Source organism: Coregonus clupeaformis, unplaced genomic scaffold, assembly GCF_020615455.1.
Source record: "Coregonus clupeaformis isolate EN_2021a unplaced genomic scaffold, ASM2061545v1 scaf0313, whole genome shotgun sequence".
In the NCBI taxonomy this organism is placed as follows: domain Eukaryota; kingdom Metazoa; phylum Chordata; class Actinopteri; order Salmoniformes; family Salmonidae; genus Coregonus; species Coregonus clupeaformis.
This window is the reverse complement of record NW_025533768.1, coordinates 317,386-333,327: the sequence shown is the minus strand read 5'-3', so window position 1 is coordinate 333,327 and position 15,942 is coordinate 317,386. Positions and strand designations below refer to the sequence as shown.

General features: G+C 41.3%; 1 protein-coding gene and 1 pseudogene across 1 annotated transcript; both read right to left on the bottom strand.

Annotated features, from left to right (window-relative positions):
- Window positions 1-662: 662 nt before the first annotated feature.
- LOC121550819 (NADPH oxidase organizer 1-like) lies at window positions 663-6,746 on the bottom strand. Its single transcript, XM_041863188.2, has 8 exons — window positions 6,635-6,746; window positions 6,417-6,497; window positions 6,227-6,299; window positions 5,922-6,105; window positions 5,578-5,765; window positions 5,272-5,385; window positions 4,890-5,007; window positions 663-2,067 (listed from the first exon to the last, which is right to left on the bottom strand). Exons 1-8 carry the CDS (start codon window positions 6,707-6,709, stop codon window positions 1,473-1,475), a joined length of 1,428 nt encoding a protein of 475 aa, XP_041719122.2. The 5' UTR covers window positions 6,710-6,746; the 3' UTR covers window positions 663-1,472.
- A 5,923-nt stretch (window positions 6,747-12,669) lies between these two features.
- Window positions 12,670-12,778, bottom strand: LOC123484430 (annotated as a pseudogene).
- Between the last annotated feature and the right edge of the window lie 3,164 nt (window positions 12,779-15,942).

Genomic DNA, 15,942 nt, shown 5'->3' with positions numbered 1-15,942 from the left:
TTTGACATAAAAGTCCCATAGGGCATTTGGGGCATAAACCATGAGACACAGGAACGGGTGAATAAGGTCAAGCCTGTATTCCTTTACCACATTAGACTGGTCCAGCCTGTTAAGCATGTTGTCACCCTGTGTGTCTGTCTGTCACATTTTATTTAAGTCAGTGGTCTGTCCCTATCTCAGGGTGGCGCAGGTGTGGTCTGGGATCTCTGGTATAAGTCAGTGGACTCAGGGTGAGCTCTAACAGTATGTCAGTGGGCTCAGGGTGAGCTCTAACAGTATGTCAGTGGGCTCAGGGTGAGCTCTAACAGTATGTCAGTGGGCTCAGCGTGAGCTCTAACAGTATGTCAGTGGGCTCAGGGTGAGCTCTAACAGTATGTCAGTGGACTCAGGGTGAGTTCTAACAGTATGTCAGTGGACTCCGGGAGATGCCTAACAGTTTGTGACCCAGAATATGATTAATAGTAAGGTAGCGGTGGATAGGAATGGTGACACCGAGACTGAGAAATTGGGTGCTTTGCTATGGATGAAAAGAGATGGAACCAGTGTCATCTGTAGAGCACTCGGCGTAGGCCACACACAACACAACACACTGTTAAGTTGAAATCAGCATATTTTCTCCATTCAAAGAGAGGCGGACAAGTTATTTTAGTATGATAATGTATTAGAATTTATTGCAGTATGCAGTACAATATGAGGGAATCATGATGTGGAATCAACCATAGTTGCTAATAACATGCATATAAGGCACAATAGTACTTTTCCAGTATGGAAAATAGAGATCTCTAGATTCAAGGCCATACAGTAGAAACTATGAAATCTAAATTGCTACTGAATGTTCATTCACTAAAGTGTATATTTTCATTATACCAGTATATGACTTCAGACTTCTCACATTTTTAAGTGAAGAAAAATTATTAATTAAAACTGAGGATTGTAAACAAATGACAGTAAACCCCCAACCTTAATATTTGTTCATCCACAAAATAAATTGTGAATGAACAGACCGCATTAAAATGTCTACAATGCAGTTACTATCAGTGAATGAGTTTCAGTGTCAGTATCCATTTGTGCAGGTGCATGGAAGTAGGCCTGACTAACAGTGCAAGAAGTAAACTTCCACATAAAAAAAATAAAGACTCAATATGTGACTGAGTATTACAGTAACGTATGATTCTTCCTCCCATATCACAACTCATGGTTACATGACCAGCCCCACGGCACAGTTAAACACTTGTAAATCATGTCACAGTGTAATCATGTTCAGGTAACATCATAAAAGTCCCACAGTCCATCTTCTGGGCTTCTAGTACGGTGACTTTCTGTGCTAAAGCCTTTGGATTCTTCATGTAACCCATAAAGAGATCACACCACATTTCCTGGCCACAACTCAGTCTTCAACCTTGGTTTTAAAAGGCTAAGGAGGGACTGGCTACCAACGAATCACCACCATTTTGGGTCAACACTGCTCCAATTTATCGGCTCAGTGTCTCAGCAGGCGCTGGCGACAGACTGGCTTTGGAGGCTTTCTTGCGCGTGACGGTGGTGCAGCGCGTCAGGATCTCCTGCGCCCTGGGCCTGGGGGGCACCTTGGGGGTGGTGGGGGCCATCTTGAACAGGTTTGGGTCTGATCTTCCGTGGACCATCCTCCCCTCCGACACGCCGTCGTCGCTGAAGCTGAAGTCGCTGCCCTCGCTTTCCATGCTGCCCTCATTCCCCATGCTGCCCTTGCTGCCAGTCAGGCTGTACTCACGTCTATCCACCTCCCGGTCCACCTCCACCATGACAGTAGGTGTTGGAGTGCCCTTGCTAGGGTATGCCGGGGCGGGGGTGGTGAACATCACAGGTGGAGGGCTAGGCCGAGGCTCAGATAGAACATTAAAAGAGCCGGGCAGCTGCAGGAGGTTGCCTTGGGAACGGCTGAGCTTGTGGGAGTGTCCGGCCAGCTTGTGGTCAGAGCTGGAGCCGGGGAGCTGCAGCTGGGCCAGGTTGAGAGCCGCCAGGCGGACACGGGGGTTGTTGTAGGGCTGCAGGTACATGGCAGGTACGTAGCCGGTCTTGCCGTTGTATCTGTCAAGAGGAGAAAGAAGAAGTGAGAAATTGGAAACTGACATGAGTTCGGATTTCATATCAGAAATCCCAATGTTGTCAAAGCCTTGGTACAATATGTTCTCCTAGGTAATGATAGTTGACAAGTCTGTGGCCTTTGTACACATTTGTCTGTCTAGCTTTCACTTAAATGGACAAGTCAATGGTCGTGTCCGAAATCTGGCTTGGCTACTTCTTACTTAAACTGCATACTGTGTACTAATCTTACTACATACTATTTTGAACGTACTGTTTAGTAAAAAGGTATGCAGTAAGAAACAAATCGAGAACTTGAGATTATAACCCACTGGGCAAAAACTGATTGAATCAACGTTATTTCCACATAATTTCAACCAAAATATTCCATGTGATGACGTTGAATCAACATGGAAAACTGGTTGGATTTGAAAAAAGTCAACGTAAGGGAATTTTGTCTTTTTTTCACCCACATTAGTTTCACTCACATTAGTTGACAACTCAACCAAATGTAAATCAAAACTAGACGTTGAACTGACGTCTGGAAAGTTCTATCTGCATTTTTGTCAAAATTGAGTTATTGACATATCCTTGTTCTGTTCAATGTTCTCTACCTACAGTGGGGAAAAATACACTATATCTGACTGGGAAAATACAGTGGGGAAAAAAAGTATTTAGTCAGCCACCAATTGTGCAAGTTCTCCCACTTAAAAAGATGAGAGAGGCCTGTAATTTTCATCATAGGTACACGTCAACTATGACAGACAAATTGAGGAAAAAAAATCCAGAAAATCACATTGTAGGATTTTTAATGAATTTATTTGCAAATTATGGTGGAAAATAAGTATTTGGTCACCTACAAACAAGCAAGATTTCTGGCTCTCACAGACCTGTAACTTCTTCTTTAAGAGGCTCCACTGTCCTCCACTCGTTACCTGTATTAATGGCACCTGTTTGAACTTGTTATCAGTATAAAAGACACCTGTCCACAACCTCAAACAGTCACACTCCAAACTCCACTATGGCCAAGACCAAAGAGCTGTCAAAGGACACCAGAAACAAAATTGTAGACCTGCACCAGGCTGGGAAGACTGAATCTGCAATAGGTAAGCAGCTTGGTTTGAAGAAATCAACTGTGGGAGCAATTATTAGGAAATGGAAGACATACAAGACCACTGATAATCTCCCTCGATCTGGGGCTCCACGCAAGATCTCACCCCGTGGGGTCAAAATGATCACAAGAACAGTGAGCAAAAATCCCAGAACCACACGGGGGGACCTAGTGAATGACCTGCAGAGAGCTGGGACCAAAGTAACAAAGCCTACCATCAGTAACACACTACGCCGCCAGGGACTCAAATCCTGCAGTGCCAGACGTGTCCCCCCTGCTTAAGCCAGTACATGTCCAGGCCCGTCTGAAGTTTGCTAGAGTGCATTTGGATGATCCAGAAGAGGATTGGGAGAATGTCATATGGTCAGATGAAACCAAAATAGAACTTTTGGTCAAATCTCAACTCGTCGTGTTTGGAGGACAAAGAATGCTGAGTTGCATCCAAAGAACACCATACCTACTGTGAAGCATGGGGGTGGAAACACCATGCTTTGGGGCTGTTTTTCAGCAAAGGGACCAGGACGACTGATCCGTGTAAAGGAAAGAATGAATGGGGCCATGTATCGTGAGATTTTGAGTGAAAACCTCCTTCCATCAGCAAGGGCATTGAAGATGAAACGTGGCTGGGTCTTTCAGCATGACAATGATCCCAAACACACCGCCCGGGCAACGAAGGAGTGGCTTCGTAACAAGCATTTCAAGGTCCTGGAGTGGCCTAGCCAGTCTCCAGATCTCAACCCCATAGAAAATCTTTGGAGGGGAGTTGAAAGTCCGTGTTGCCCAGCGACAGCCACAAAACATCACTGCTCTAGAGGAGATCTGCATGGAGGAATGGGCCAAAATACCAGCAACAGTGTGTGAAAACCTTGTGAAGACTTACAGAAAACGTTTGACCTGTGTCATTGCCAACAAAGGGTATATGACAAAGTATTGAGAAACTTTTGTTATTGACCAAATACTTATTTTCCACCATAATTTGCAAATAAATTCATTAAAAATCCTACAATGTGATTTTCTGGAGAAAAAAAATCTCATTTTGTCTGTCATAGTTGACGTGTACCTATGATGAAAATTACAGGCCTCTCTCATCTTTTTAAGTGGGAGAACTTGCACAATTGGTGGCTGACTAAATACTTTTTTTCCCCAATGTATATAGTACTCTAAATACCCCAATGAATGTTGTTAAGTTCAAAAGAATACAAGATAAAAATCGCTGTTACTATTCAAACCAATGAGGGTTCGGAACATTAAAGCCAATTATCAAATAATAATATTTTTGCAGATAGAACCTTATAGTCCCAAGCTCTCGAAATATCAGCATACCAACTATTTTCTAATGATAGGAGTGGAACACGCTGAGAGGTTGTCTCAAAAGAGCATTGAGCAGACAATGGCTCAGCTATCTCTGGTAATTGGTTCATCAGAATCAACTAAAGATGACTTGTGATGTAGTGAGATAATTACAGCGTTGTTGTTTCCGCATGGTATATGATGGACGGGCGATGATACTCTGCATGCCTGTCTGCACCATAACTTTCAATTCCCATTCACTTCCCATTCTCTCAATGCATTTGCTGTCATCTGACCATATAATTAGTATGAGTTCTAATCATTATGATTCCATGGTTCCGACAGTCTGGAAGTCATGATTCTCTTTTACAGTTATAGCTACTGTATTCTTCCTGTTTAGTCAGACAGGTGTTGTTCAGTAACATACCTGATCAGCCACCAGCCGTTGTCAGACTTCTGCAGGACTTCCACCACTGAGCCAATGTCCACAGACACCTCGTCTCCATTCGTGGCTTTGTAGCTTCTGACAGCACTATACAGCACACCTATGGGTGGGTGATGCAGAATGTTAGGATAGGTGCAACATCAATTTATGGCAATATACTGTCAGTGGTAGTCCACACCTTGCAGTACATGCACAGTACAGTATTTGCAGTGCATATGTCTTGACGCTGGTGCATCAGCTATATGTGAACATTTTATATATTTGTTGATGTAAACATTTTTGCAGACAGTACCCCTGATTATCCCCTCCCAGGCCATAGAAAACATAAATGCATATGTGTAAGGAATAAGAGATGGTCTCTTACTTTCCCCATAGGACCCGTCCCTATCATCATCCTCCTCCTCCCCCTCCACCTTCTCCAGGTATGGAGCAGGGAACCAGGCCATACGCTTGTCCTCATTCTCCACCAGCCACCAGCCTGGGAGCAGAGGGAGAGGGGTTAGACAGGTGATGGACATTTATGATCAGCTCTTTCAAGCCCATTACATGTCACAGAATCGATCAATTGGTGCAGAGTTTAAAAGTGATGCAATTTTACATGTTTATTACAGAGTAAAATACTTGCACATAATACTTTGCGCAAGGTAAAGCACAGCAGAAATTCTCTCACCTGCTTTGTCTTTGATGAGCACGTCCACGTTTTCGTCCACGGCCACTTTGAAAGGCCGGTTTTTGGTGTCTTTGGTCTCGTAGGGTGCCATGCACCGGTATGCCTCCGTTACGAACGGCTGCGTCACGTTGCCAACGTTGACACTCTTGTCATGTCCAGCGGAGTCCTCTGAAGGCATGATCACGATACTGAGGACGGAAGTCACATTGTAAATGTATTACTATTTCTTGTACTAAATTAAATCACTAAAACATAACGGGACACTGGATTTGAAGTCGTTCCAATTGTGCGTAATGCTGTGGGTAATGCTCAGGATACAGTGCGTAATTCTCACTATAATCTACCTATTCTTGGCAAACTCTGGCTGTAGTTCTTGGTCCTTAGGGTGGAAGAACCGGATGAGTTCAGGACACTGTGAGACGCGCGGGTCGCAGCTGAGGAGCTCGCTGCAGTATTTCTCCAAAAACTTCAGCTGGACCACCGACTTGCTGGGACCTTTATTATTTGCGTTTATCTTCATCTTCCAGTCTAATGAAGGAATAGATGATGATGACTAATTATGAATTATTAATAACTTATTAGTTCATAAAGTATACCACTGATAGACATCAATCGGCAACATGATATTAAAAGTACAATGTTGGCCTACCTCGAAATCTAGGAATAATCCTGTCCGATTTTTTAAGTGGATTTGCAGGTGGAAATATCTTCTTCATTTGTTCCTGTTTTGGATAAATAGTTGGCATAAGTAAGAAAAGTATGGCTACATATTATATTTTGCATTTTTGTAGCCGACATAAGATCTGACAATTTGAATTGCAGTTGAAGATGTAACTTACATTAAGTGTCTTGAAGTCCTTGAAGGTTCTGTAAACAATGATGTCATTCTGATCTGACCAAAGCACCGAGGTCATGTACATCTGAAAATTAGAAATAAGTTATAAATATCAATTAAATATTTGGTATAAATCATTGCTGCCAAATTCATCTCATGCAGAAATCTGGAGAAATATCCCATAATAGCTGCAGTAGTATTACATGCATCAAGTATCCATACTTTGCTTTTCTTCTTGTGCATCACTCCAATCAGTCGGACATTAACAGGATACCGTTGCTCCTCCATGAAAGTCATTAAAAAGCCTAGATGCGTAAAGTCCTATGGAGATTTGTGTTCCTAACTAACTGACTGGAGCTCAAATGGTCAACAGGTTAATATATCTCTCCGAGTAAGAAGGTGTGGCAGTAGAGGCACGTAAGCAAACAAATAGGAGGACAATATTTGCGTCACATGAGAGTGGAGCAAGTGGACGAAGTACACTGCAACCAATGTATCATCATTGTTTGCAACTAATTTTCCCTCTAAACTGCGTCCGTGCGCTGGCGCACAGTAGCGTCGAGACTGCCACGCAGCTCCACCGGGATTGCCGCACAGCGCGCAGAAGAAATATCAGCCCACGGAGAGAAGCAGGAGGTTGCACTTCACTCAATTTTCTAGAGTTTTCCCTGTTAGTTATCTATCAACGTTTCCCTTTACTGTGGCAATTGTGATCGAATCAATGCAATTAGCCACGTTCAATGCCACATACTGACATACTGCAACATACTGCAACAAAACGAACTATGCAAGAGATTTTGCTGTAAGCAGAATGCTTTGGAGTAGGATTATATTGCCCACGACTGAGTACTCTACACAGAGCTGCAGTAGGCCTATATGCAAATAGACCATTGCCATATACAGTGGTGTAAAGTACTTAAGTAAAAATACTTGTACTATTAACGTTTTTTTTTGTATCTGTACTTTACTATTTATATTTTTGACTACTTTTACTTCACTACATTCCTAAAGACAATTATGTACTTTTTTCTCCATACAGTTTCCCTGACACCCAAAAGTACTTCTAACATTTTGAATGCAGGACAGGAAAATTGTCAAATCCACCTACTTATCAAGACAACATTCCTGGTCATCCCTACTGCCTCTGATCTGGCCGACTCACTAAACACATGCTTCATTTGTAAATTATGTCTGAGTGTTGGAGCCTTCCCCTGGCTATCTGTAAATTTAAAAAACAAGAAAATGGTGCTGTCTGATTTGCTTAATTTAAGGAATTTGAAATTATTTACACTTTTACTTTTGATATTTAAGTATATTTTAGCAATTTAATTTACTTTTGATACTTTTATTGGGTGACTTTCACTTTTACTTGAGTCATGTTCTATTAAGGTATCTTTACTTTTACTCAAGTATGACATTTGGGGTACTTTTTCCACCACTGGCCATATATGTACCTGTGCCATTTACTTTGAACAGGACTGTGTTTACAGCTGTGGTCTTGAGTAGATGCACTTGATTTGAGATCAAAGCAAGAGCTGCATGTAGCCACATCTGCACATGTTGTTCATATCCTTTGCTAGTTAGTGAGTTATTAGCCCAGTTATATATAATTTGTAGTCAGCAATAGGGGAGTGATTGCTTCCTACAAGAGCACAAAAGGTGTACATTTCTAGACATCTTTGAAAAGCCAGTCAGGTAAAGAGCTTTTTTTGTCTTAAGGAGCAATGTTATATTTTGAGACAGGTTTGAATAAGCTATGTAGCCAATATGCAGAGGGTAGCATAATTTGTCTGATTTTCTGTAATAATGGTGTGGAAATAATAATGCATTTTCTTTTGTAAAGTGGTTTCTTGCATTAAACAACACAATAACATTTTCAGTCACCTTGTCTGAAGGACAAATTGATAAACAGGTTAATGTCAAGACCTGCATGTTTTTTTCAAAAGTCTCATGTAGGCCTACATTGAACACCACACATTGGCTGCTGTTGTAGGCTGAATGATAGAACAGCTATTTCCATGTTAAAATGTTATGGGATGCATTTAACTCTGGTAAAATAGGCCTACATTATGATCAAATAGCCACAGTAGCCTACTTGGCCACTGTTAAAACTCGAACTTAAAGTGGGTTCAGCCTCAGTGTTCACAGTGAACGCGCGGTGGAAGTTGCACAGAATTTTCACAATGTTCAGGTTTGTGCTTAGCAGACCTGAAATTTGCTGAGTGCTGAAAAAAATTAGAGGGAACATTGGTTGCAACACGTATAGGCCTACCTGCAGTCTGCAGGCACACTCAGCATTTCTCTGGAGATATTGCATTTATTGCTTTTACTGAGCTTTGATGAAGTGTCATTTTATTACCAGTGATAAAGTAGTAGTCGTTTTATTACAGTAGATAGGCCCACCTCTTCTCTATTCAGCTACAACAGCCATATGAAATAAGTACACAGAAGAAAAACTGTTCTGCCTTTAACTGCCTGTTTTTGGAACCTAATTTCTTTCCTGCCTATACTGGGTTAACCTTTGGACTAATGTCTCAGTGGTTACGCTGATTCATGTTTTTCCCATTCCTTATTAACCTGTACAAGTGTGAGGTGTGAAATGGAAATGTATTTGGTGTCACAGCCAGGGATCAGCCATTATTGACGGCAACACTGGAGCAATTAGGGTTAAGTGCTTTGCTCAAGGACAGATTGATAGATTTTTCACCTAGTCGGCTCCAGTGGAGGCTGCTGAGGTGAGAACGGCTCATAATAATGTCCGGAACGCATCCAACTTTTAGGTGCATACACCGCCACCTACTGTACTGGTGTGTGAGGCCATCGACGTGTACAACAGCGTGTTCCAGTTCCTGCCAATATCCAGGAGCTTCGCACAGCCATTGAAGAGGAGTGGGACAACATTCAACAGGCCACATTCAACAGCCTGATCAACTCTATGCAAAGGAGATGTGTCGCACTGCATGAGGCAAATGGTGTTCACATCAGATACTGACTGGTTTTCTGATCCACGCCCCAACCTTTTTTTAGGGTGTCTGTGACCAACATATACATATCTTTATTCCAAGTCATGTGAAATCCATAGATTAGGGCCTAATTAATTTATTTCAATTGACTGATTTCCTTAAATATATGTAAGTCAGTAAAATCTTTGAAATTGTTGCATGTCCTGTTTATATTTTTGTTCAGTATACATTGAAACCTGTCTGTCTTGTATATTTTTTCAAAGTCCACTGCTTAATGTTGTGTGTGTATAATGGAATTAATATTTAAAGACATTGTAACCATTCTTTGCATAACGCTCAGTCCTGCTATAGTAGTTCACAAAACTACAGAGTATGTTGTCCGTTGAAGTTGTTGTCTCTGGCTTTTTTTATATCCATGGTCGTTTGAAAGGGTCTGATCCACCTTAAGCCAGGAGTGTTTCCAATTCACATGACCCAACAAGAAAAACCTCAGGCCTGTAGTCATAGCACAGATGAAAAGGGAAGCTATCTATTATAATAGTATTTTGTTATAGCCTACAAATAGGACCCATAGTTTTACCTGACCAGGTCATGAGGTCAAGAAAAACTAAAGCCCTCAGAAAAGAAAATACACATTTTGCCACACCACTTTTGAACCTGTGGTGCCACCTCTGCATAGTACAAGTGGGGGGTGGGCATTTCCTCTTTTGTTCTCTATTGTTCCTCAAGCAAGGGGGGAGGCCGATGACATCCGGATTCCCATCAGACCAACTCCTTGGATGCATCCTACTTGAAGTTTGCAGTTGTGTCTAAAAACCACTATTTTGCTCAAACCATACTTTACTGTATTTATACTTGGGATATCGCTTTTCAACAGGAAAAGTTAAACAATTTCTGGAGGACGGTAGGCATTCAAGGAAGTAGCTTCACACTGGAAACCTATTTTCAGACCATTCAATTCAAGGAAACGAGACTGATTCATCCTCTTCCACCACGCCCCATGCCTTCTTCCCGATAGAGAACTGGTAGGCATTCAAGGAAGTAGCTTCACACTGGAAACCTATTTTCAGACCATTCAATTCGAGTTAATGAGACTGATTAATCCTCTTCCTCCACACCCCACCCCTCCTTCCCCCATGCCATCCCATCCCTCCTTCGTTGTGATAGTCTTTTTATCATCCAGACCAATGAGGAAGAGCTCTCTTCTTTTGGCTAAGGCTCTAAGGATCACAACAACCTCATGTCCACACAATGTGTGACTAAGGTTTCTGGCAGAGCAGTCAGAGGTATTGTTAATTTGTATTTTTGATGATGACATCATGGAATTTCATGATGAACAGAGAGGAAAGGTGTGCATTTCTTGTGTTCTCAACTGGTTTACCTGGTTAAATAAAGGTGAAATAAAAAATAAAAAAAATAGGGATATTCTGAGGTGAGATCAGGCTGTTAGGACAGCTCTTTCTTTTTTTCAAAACAATGTAGCATATTATTTTTTATGTCATGGAATTACAGGTGCCTCAGTCAGTCACATTGTATGGCCTCCTGGAGTCATAAAGTAAATGTAATTCTGACAGTAATAAAGTTGTTTATTTGGCTTGATTTTTCCTCCAGTAATTTTGGAACTTTTCCTGTTGAAAAGCGATATCATAAGTATAAATACAATAAAGTACACACACTAAAAAGTAAAAAAATGTGCTTTGAGCAAAATAGTGTTTTATAGACACATCTGCAAACGTCAAGTAGGAGGGCATTAAAGAAATTGGTTTGTTGGGAAGTTGTGATGTCATCAGCCTCCCCCCTTGCTTGAGGAACAATAGAGGAGCAATAGAGAACAAAACAGCAAACACGAAAGAAGGACATTTCTGCAGACTGAATAATAAAACAACACGAAATAAATACATTTCTGCAGACTTTAGCCTTTTTTGGGCTAGGAAACAAAAAGGTCATGAACCCCGGTCTGTCAGTAAGGAGCTCTCCCATTGGCCTGATTTCACTTTTGACCCCCCACACTGGGGTGCATCCCAAATGGTACACTCTGCCCTACATAGTGCACTACTTTGACCAGAGCCGTATGGGCCCTGGTCAAAAGTAGTCCCCTATATAGGGAATAGGGTGCCATTTTGGATAGACCCATAGTCTCTTGGTACACTATATAAAGTCAATGTGTCACTCACTCTGAAAGGGAAACAGACTTTGTGACACAGACTGAATAAGCTTAAACCTTGCTTACATTTCCAGGCTATATATTTGAGTCTTGTGGGGGGAAAAAAGAGGCCATATCCTATGTTGATTTATGACAAGTTCATGGACTAGGGCCCTATAAAATAGGCGTTGCGGACGGAATCACGGAATCCAGACATTAAACCTAAATTCAACAATATTCAAAAATGTATTGAACTTAGTAGGAAATCAACTAAATCTATTCAACTTGTTAGAAAACGCATTCATTTGCCCAAGTGAATCATAAGACATTAACAAAATGCATCAGTGATTCGTATTTCCATGAACTTTCTGAAACCGCACAGGAATGCCCCTGTCTGTGTGCGGTGCGCGCGTATGTCTACACATTGTGTAGCCGTTAGCGATGATGCTAATGATAACCTTCTTCAAGTAGAGAAGGAATGGCTCTCCCCAAAAACCTTTGCAAGTAAATGTTAACTACAAAGTAGCCTATGCCTGCCTGTCGGAAGTATACCGTGATTATTTGCATAAATCCAGTGGCCATTTGTTTGGCAAACTCTGCAATCACATGAGCGCTACAGCAACACCGCTTAACCAAACAAAGGTCTCTTCCTGGTGCACGCTTGAATTTAAAGGTAACTACACCCCAAAATCTAAACGTCTTCAATTTTTCCCAGACCTCAAAAATGGTCTCCTGATAGAGTTTAAACATTGTTGTGGACATAGAACATCCAATTGTGCTGTTTTTCTATTAAAAATGTGTACTTTTGAGAGCGAAAACCTGCAAAAACAGGGACAAACGGTCAACAGGGAAATCTAAAAGGAGAAAATGGAACTTGGGAAAAAACGGAATGAGGCAAAACATCGAAGGGATTTTATAGTGCCCTAATGGACTACAGACATTGACAGTCTCCTAGACTCAAAACAAAGGCTGAATGTACTGCCTACATTTTGAGGGAAACGCACTGTCCATTATTTAATTTGATCAGGGCAGGGCAGGCAGGGCAGCACATACAAACTGCATTTAGTCCAATAGAAATACATTATATTATTAGGGTGATAAATAAAAGGCAGTTGCTCCATGACACAAGAGTACACCCTACTGGAACAAAATGCTTACAGCACCTGGTATTCCCAGGCGGTCTCCAATCCAAGTACTAACCAGGCCCGACCCTACTTAGCTTCCGAGATCGGACGTATTCAGGCTGGTATGGCCGTAAGTAAAGAACAACTCTTGGTACACTATATAAAGTCAATGTGTCCCTCACTCTGAAAGGGACACAGACAAGTATCCACTTTGTGACACACTCTGAAGAAGCTCAACCCTTGCTTACATTTCCATGCTATCATTTTGAGTCTTGTGGGGGGGGGGGAAAGAGGCCATATCCTATGTTGACTTATGACAAGTTCATGGACTAGGGCCCTATAAAATAGGCGTTGCGGACGGAATCATGGAATCCAGACATTAAACCGAAATTCAACAACATTCAAAAATGTATTGAACTTAGTAGGAAATCAACTAAATCTATTCGACTTGTTTGAAAACGCATTCATTTGCCCAAGTGAATCATAAGACATGAACAAAATGCATCAGTGATTCGTATTTCCATGACCTTTCTGAAACAGCACAGGAATGCCCCTGTCTGTGTGCATGTGTGCAGTGCCGTTAGCTGATGCTAATGTTAACCTTCTTCAGGTAGGGAAGGAATGGCTTTCCCCCAAAACCTTTGCAAGTAAATGTTAACTACAAAGTAGCCTATGCCTGCCTGGCGGAATTATACCATGATAATTTGCATCAATCCAGTGGCCATTTGTTTGGCAAACTCTGCAATCACATGATGGCTACAGCAACACCGCTTAACCAAACAAAGGTCTCTTCCTGGTGCACGCTTGCATTTAAGGGTAACTACACTCCAGACCTAAAAAATGATCTCCCGATAGGGTTTAAACATTGTTGTGGACATTGAACATCCAATTGTGCTGTTTTTCTATTAAAAGGAAACAAACAACAGCCAACACAGTGTGAAATATGTTTTTCTCACAGTAAACAGTAATCATGTTTTCATATATTTTATTGGAGTTTTTTCTTTTTCAGTGCAAGACAGAACAAAACATGCCACATGTTGGCAGACAATCCACACAACATCCACAAACAACACATTCATACACTTAAGAGAATTAACAACACTTACAAAACAAACAAAACAAAGACCAATAATAGTGCTACAGTTAGTCAGGGTCTTTTACCACACCAGCTAGGTTGTGATCGGGAGCTTGGAAAACTAAATAAAAGGGGTGCATCGTTCCGGACCTATACAGGTCGTCAGAGATACACCCAGAAAAACAAAATATAACAATAATAATTCACCCGCTCACACCTAAGTGGCCTTGTTTGAATATCTGCTTTTGAGATGGCATATGCCGAATATGATCAATTTCCATAAAATACATGTCCTTTTCAACAAAACCGTCTTTACAGTATTTCCAGTTGTTGTTCATTCCTATCCAACACGGATGGATCACGCTGTACTTTGAGTAAAAAATAATCCTGCGTCTTTGAGAATTCTTTAATTGAACATAGTGCTTCATTCAATACCATGTGTACCATGTGGAATCACCATAGAAATAGAATGAATAAAATGATGGCATAATTGGTCTCCTAGCTAAAGCTTACAGAGCCTCGTCAACCATCCCTCTCAACAACCAGCACCTCATTGTTTAACGTCGATTAAGGTAGCTCCCCGCACCTCTCTGATTCAGAGTGGTTGGGTTAATTGAGGAAGACCCATTTCGGTTGAATGCATTAGTTATACATATCTTTGATTCAGTTGTGCAACTGATTAGCTATCCTCTTTCCCTTTGACTCTGAACTCTGCACTTGGTTTATTTCTTCGCTCAGGCTCCTCCCTGGTCGTCACTAGTTACCACAGCCACAACGTCATAATTATGGCTAAACCTATTTCTACAATTGCTCTTCTTAAAATATGACCCTAACCACACTGCTAACCTAATCCCTAACCTTAAATTAAGACAAAAAAAAGCATATTTTTGTTATTATGGATTTTTACGATAGCCAGTTTGTACTTTGTGACTGTGGTAACTAGTTACAACCCTCCTCTCCTGATTGCCTGCCTCATGAGAGAGCAAACACATTTTCATGGAAAACAAGGTATGTGTTCATGAAATCAGTTTAGTTGTCCTCTAAAACTAGCTAGAATGATCCAATCTATAGCTAGCTAACATAATAATTTAGACTCACTGAATAAATATGTTTGGCACAGGATAAAGATTAAACGATCTGTTGAGGCTATGGGAGGCCAAGAAATGTTGGCATATTATTTTATTTCCACTGCTGGTGATTATTCACAAATGTTTGTGGAGCAAATATCATGGTCTCAAAGGCCCAGTGCAGTCAAACTTGATTTATGTGTTTTATATAGACAGTATATACACTACCAGTCAAAAGTTTGGACACACCTACTCATCCAAAGGTTTTTATTTATTAATTTTTTTTAGAGATTCTTCAAATAGCCACCCTTTGCCTCACCTGGAATGCATTTCCGCCGTGTCTTTGCAGCGATACGCCATCCCATCTGGTTTGGGCTTAGTGGGACTATCATTTGTTTTTCAACAGGACACGAATAAATTCTAATTGACTGATTTCCTTATATTAACTCTAACTCAGTAAAGTCTTTGAAATTGTTCCGTTTTTATTTTTGTTTTGTGTACATTGAAACCTGTCTGTCTTTTTTTTTTTTTTTCAAGTCCACTGCTTAACGTTGTGTGTGTAGAGTGGAATTAATATTTAAAGTCATTGTAACCATTCTTTGCATAACGCTCAGCCCTGCGATAGTAATTCACTAAACTACAGCATATGTCGGCCTCCCGAGTGGCGCAGTGGTCTAAGGCCACTATGCCACTAGAGATCCTGGTTCGAATCCAGGCTCTGTCGTAGCCTGCCGCGACCGGGAGACCCATGGGGCGGCGCACAATTGGCCCAGTGTCATCCAGGGTAGGGGAGGGAATGGCTGGCAGGGATGTAGCTCAGTTGGTAGAGCATGGCGTTTGCAACGCCAGGGTTGTGGGTTCGATTCCCACGGGGGGTGAAAAAAATTATGTATGCACTCACTAACTGTAAGTCGCTCTGGATAAGAGCGTCTGTTAAAATGTAAATGTATGTTGTCCATTAAAGATGTCGTTTCTGGCTTTTTTTTTTAGATAAGATTCAGAATGAATAATAACAACGTTTGTGGTTGTTTAAAAGGGTCTGATCCACCTTAAGCCAGGAGTGTTTCCAATTCACATGACCCAACAAGAAAAACCTCAGGCCTGTAGACATAGCACAGATGAAAAGGGAAGCTATCTATTATAATAATATTTTGTTAT